Source organism: Erigeron canadensis, chromosome 5, assembly GCF_010389155.1.
Source record: "Erigeron canadensis isolate Cc75 chromosome 5, C_canadensis_v1, whole genome shotgun sequence".
In the NCBI taxonomy this organism is placed as follows: Eukaryota; Viridiplantae; Streptophyta; class Magnoliopsida; order Asterales; family Asteraceae; genus Erigeron; species Erigeron canadensis.
The window spans coordinates 44,073,884-44,078,108 of NC_057765.1; the positions used below are offsets into that span (position 1 = coordinate 44,073,884).

Here is a 4,225-nt window from a genome sequence, read left to right on the forward strand (position 1 = left end):
TAGTCCAACTATAGAGATGGGTATAGAAAGATGTATTAAGGTTCTTAATGACTTAAAGCTAGTTTGCTTTATAAGGGAGTATAGATTAAACTGTCGATCATTTATATACTACCTTGTCTTATATTTTTTCTGCACATGTTACATTTTTACTTTTACCATTCATTGTTTAACTACATACAACAGACACGATTATAATTACGTTTATCAGTGAGATTTTTTTTTTATCCCAACATAATTACTTTGCAGATAACCTAAAGTTGTCGCCGGTGAATCTTTATGGCAACAACGAGGTATATGTTTTTGCGTTTGTTAAAGTCCAACCCTTTATCATATTTATGCAGTTATGTATTATCAAAACGAGAGAAAGGTAATAGTGCATTACGGTGATGATGAAGGTGATGGCGGCCGGGATGGTGATGTAATAGCGGTGGCGACGGTGATGGGGTGATCTACCTGACGGGTTCCGCCCTCGGATTTAAAAATTCGTCGAAAGTATATCGAATGACCTCTCTAATGAAAAACATGAAATTTTAAGAACACCCATATAGTTTTTATAATTTATTAATGTACGGTTTTTGTGATAAAATTTTTTGAATGAATTAAAAGAATAAAATGATGCATGGAGGAGAAAGAAAATAATGAGTTGTTGAAATTTGAGAAGAGAGAAAAAGTATTATATTCCGTAGTTATTTTAGATAAATATATAATAGATAGGAACGGTATTTTGGGAAAGTAAATATTGAAACTTAAAATGTCAAACAGAGACTATTTGCTTTATAATATAATATAGATATAAATATAGATACACGCCATAACAGTAGTAAATTATTTGTTTAAGGAAGTTGATAATTACATGTATCATTAATTTTGATAGATTTATCGACAAGTCTGTGGGATTTTCCTTGAATCACTTGTAATGACTTATTGTCTGCATCTCGTAGTTTAGAATACATGCAGAGATTCACCATTATACGATGAGGTTTTTCGTGATGTCGAATACCGACTCATTGTTCAAGAAAAATACATATAAATGTTATAACAAATAAAGTAAATAATAAATGTATAAATGTGGTAAATTTATTTACATATGTGGTATATATTAATATCATTTTTATTTGTTTTAAGTATGGTTATGGCAATCATTAATCATTATCTACGTACACATCACATCAATAACTTGTATGATATATTTATTGTTTTTTTTTTATATTATTATTCTTTAATCATATTTGGTCTTTTATGTGATATGTGTGAATCTATATGACTCATCTGATTTAAATAACAAGAGGATTACCCACGTTTTTGTATTAAAAATGGTCAAAGAAATTGAAATAGAATACCAAATTGAATGACGTAAAAATTTCAAAAAATGACTTCTTTCGAACTGAAGATCATATAACCTTCTCTTTAGACACAAAATAGACCTCTCTCGATTCCGTACATCTCAAACAACTACAATACACGGCATAACAAAAATATTTTTAATGAATTAGTTTGAGATGTAAAAAGTTGATGGTAAAAATGTATAACAAAATTTTTTTTGGTTATCTCGTGTGTTGTAGTTGTTTGAGATGTAAAAAGTTCATGGTAAAACTGTATAAAAATAACGTATTTTATTTAACATTTCAGGCCTTTATTCCAAATATTATATTCGTGGTAGTTTTATACAAACAATCATAGTCACAGTTGTGTCATTGTCTACAATTTAAACTATAAAGCCCTTAAGAAACCTGGTGATGTTGAAATTTAAGTAAAAAGATCCCCAATTAGGCCGGGTTAATTGTATTGTAAGATATATACAAATACCACGCATATATATAGGCTTCTAAATTCAAATTATGAAAATTGATTCCAATATATGTATGTAGATTCTTGAGACAGCTTTCAATAAAAATGATGAACAAAATTATGAGTGGTGATCTGTATACCACCAAATTTTGACGATACATAATCTAACATGTTTTGAAGTGTTTACTAGTACCACATTATAAAACACATTTAGTGGTATATATCTAAAAAACTGGTGGTGTACAGAGCGGTTCTCATTAATCATACAATGTTCTTATCGTTTTTGAACAACAACAGAATACGTTGTACAATATATAGGGAAATGATTGGTACGTTATTACGGTTCGTTTTTGGGTATGAAGCCTTTACTTTTTAACTTACATTCCAAAGCTACTTGTGACAAGGAGCATAGAGGTTTTATTGTATTTGACCCAATCAAATGCGGAAAGTTAACCATGGCTCGTGAACCACGAATCTTGAAAGCCGCTTGATCGTAAGCCAATGCAGCTTCTTCAGGCGTGGAATACGTTCCAAGCCAAATCCGAGCACCTTTCTTATTCGGGTTCTTTATCTCAGCTGCAAATTTCCCCCATGGACGACGTCTTACACCTCTAAACCGTTTCCAATCTTTATTTCTAATTTGATCTTTTTTCTTCATCTTTTCGACTTTTCCAAGTGAAAAATCGACTTTAAACTGTGTTTCCTCTGTTGTCATAATGGGTGAACTTGGACTATGAAGAAGTGATGGTCCACCATCCCAATTCGTAATTTGAAAGACATTGTTTGAAGTAATATTAATATCTAGTGAGGATTGGGATTGAGTAGTGTAGGCTGGGCTAGGGCTCGGATGAGTCAACTCACTACTGAATGAACACATTAGTGAGCTATCACTAAAAAAGGTAGTAGTATTATTGATGATGTTATTTCTTGGGCTAGACACTTCAGAATTACAAGGACTTATAATAGGAGAAAGTGAATCAACAAATGAATCGATATAGAACGGTGGTTCGTTGGATTGGTCGAATGAAAAAGGACTCGTGAAGCTTGAACTACGGCTGTAATAATGTGGCTCGTTAGAAGAGGGCGTATTTGTCTGATCATGATCCGGAAAAGGACTCGAGATATCAGCTGGATCATCAAGAAGGTATTGTCGAACAAATTCAAGCATGGCAGAATCAGAATCTGAGAGGCTTTCTGACATTTTCAATATCAAGTTCTGGTTTATTAGCCTAGAAATAGCTAGGGATTCTTTATATATAGTTTAGTTGTAAAGAATGTGTTGAGATTCTTGGCTAGGATTTCTATTTATATATGGCCAATATATAGTACTTTCGAGTCTCAATCATGCATATAGTTTCCTTTGACGTCATATAACAGAAATATTTTGGATTTTTCTTATGATTATGATAGTATTTGCTACACATGGCGCGACATATATACTCAAGCTATATATATATATATATATATATAGGTCTACTCTTTTTAAACAAGCGTTTTGTTAAGTTATGCATATATTTGGAGTATATATGCATAAGTTAACAAATTTGTGCTTATATCCTTCTATTTATATGATTATGAGTTTATGATACATAAGAAAATATAAGAATGCGAGATGAAAATAAATGAATATTAACTAACACAAATCATGAAATATGTATATGTAACAAGATACATTTGGGTATAAATATTTGAAGGATATGGCATTAATTAGCATGATTATATAACGTGTGTAAAAATGGGGATGTTGATATTTTATTAGTCGTTAGAAGCGTAAATCTTTTAATAAACGTGATCAATAGCAACAAAAAATAAAGATGCGCGCAATATGGGGCCACTCTCTTGCAGCCTTTACAAAATACTCTCGTACACTTAATTAGTTTAAGTGTGACCGTCCACATGACGTACGGCACTAACTATAGTAGTAGAACGTTTCGTGTCTTGACACCACATGTATTATATTCGTGTGTCAAAACTCAAATTACATACTTAAATTTACGAAGTGTTACGTTTGTTTTTTTCTTCCTAGTGGCTAGTTTAATTTTTTCCCCAAATGTGAACTATATAGTAAGTAACACTACCTCACATATGTACATCAAAAATTTATTAGTAAACTGGACATGCCTAATTAATTAGAAGTGACCTCAATTCATACATCATAACCATGCATACTACCTATCCATACCAATAACTAGTCTATGCATTCCAATGATATATTTATAATTAAGAATAATTTATTCACATCTTTGAATAATAATAAAAATTAATTAAGTAATTTATGATAGAGATGATATTACAATATAATTACAACGTGGGAAAAAAGTGATCGACGTGTCATTTTATTCCTGGAATAAAAAAAGTTACCAATGATGAAGTTAGACGATAATATTGTACTATTAATTAACCCGCATGGTCTATGAATAAAAATCATTAAAAAAAA

General features: G+C 31.0%; 1 protein-coding gene across 1 annotated transcript; it reads right to left on the reverse strand.

Moving 5' to 3' along the window:
- Positions 1–1,970: 1,970 nt before the first annotated feature.
- LOC122602237 (ethylene-responsive transcription factor 5-like) lies at positions 1,971–3,045 on the reverse strand. Its single transcript, XM_043774947.1, has one exon. It carries the CDS (start codon positions 2,987–2,989, stop codon positions 2,126–2,128), a length of 864 nt encoding a protein of 287 aa, XP_043630882.1. The 5' UTR covers positions 2,990–3,045; the 3' UTR covers positions 1,971–2,125.
- Positions 3,046–4,225: the final 1,180 nt, after the last annotated feature.

Bases quoted from the DNA above. Each gene is read 5' to 3' on its own strand.
- LOC122602237 (XM_043774947.1), bottom strand. From the start codon at position 2,989: ATGTCAGAAAGCCTCTCAGATTCTGATTCTGCCATGCTTGAATTTGTT.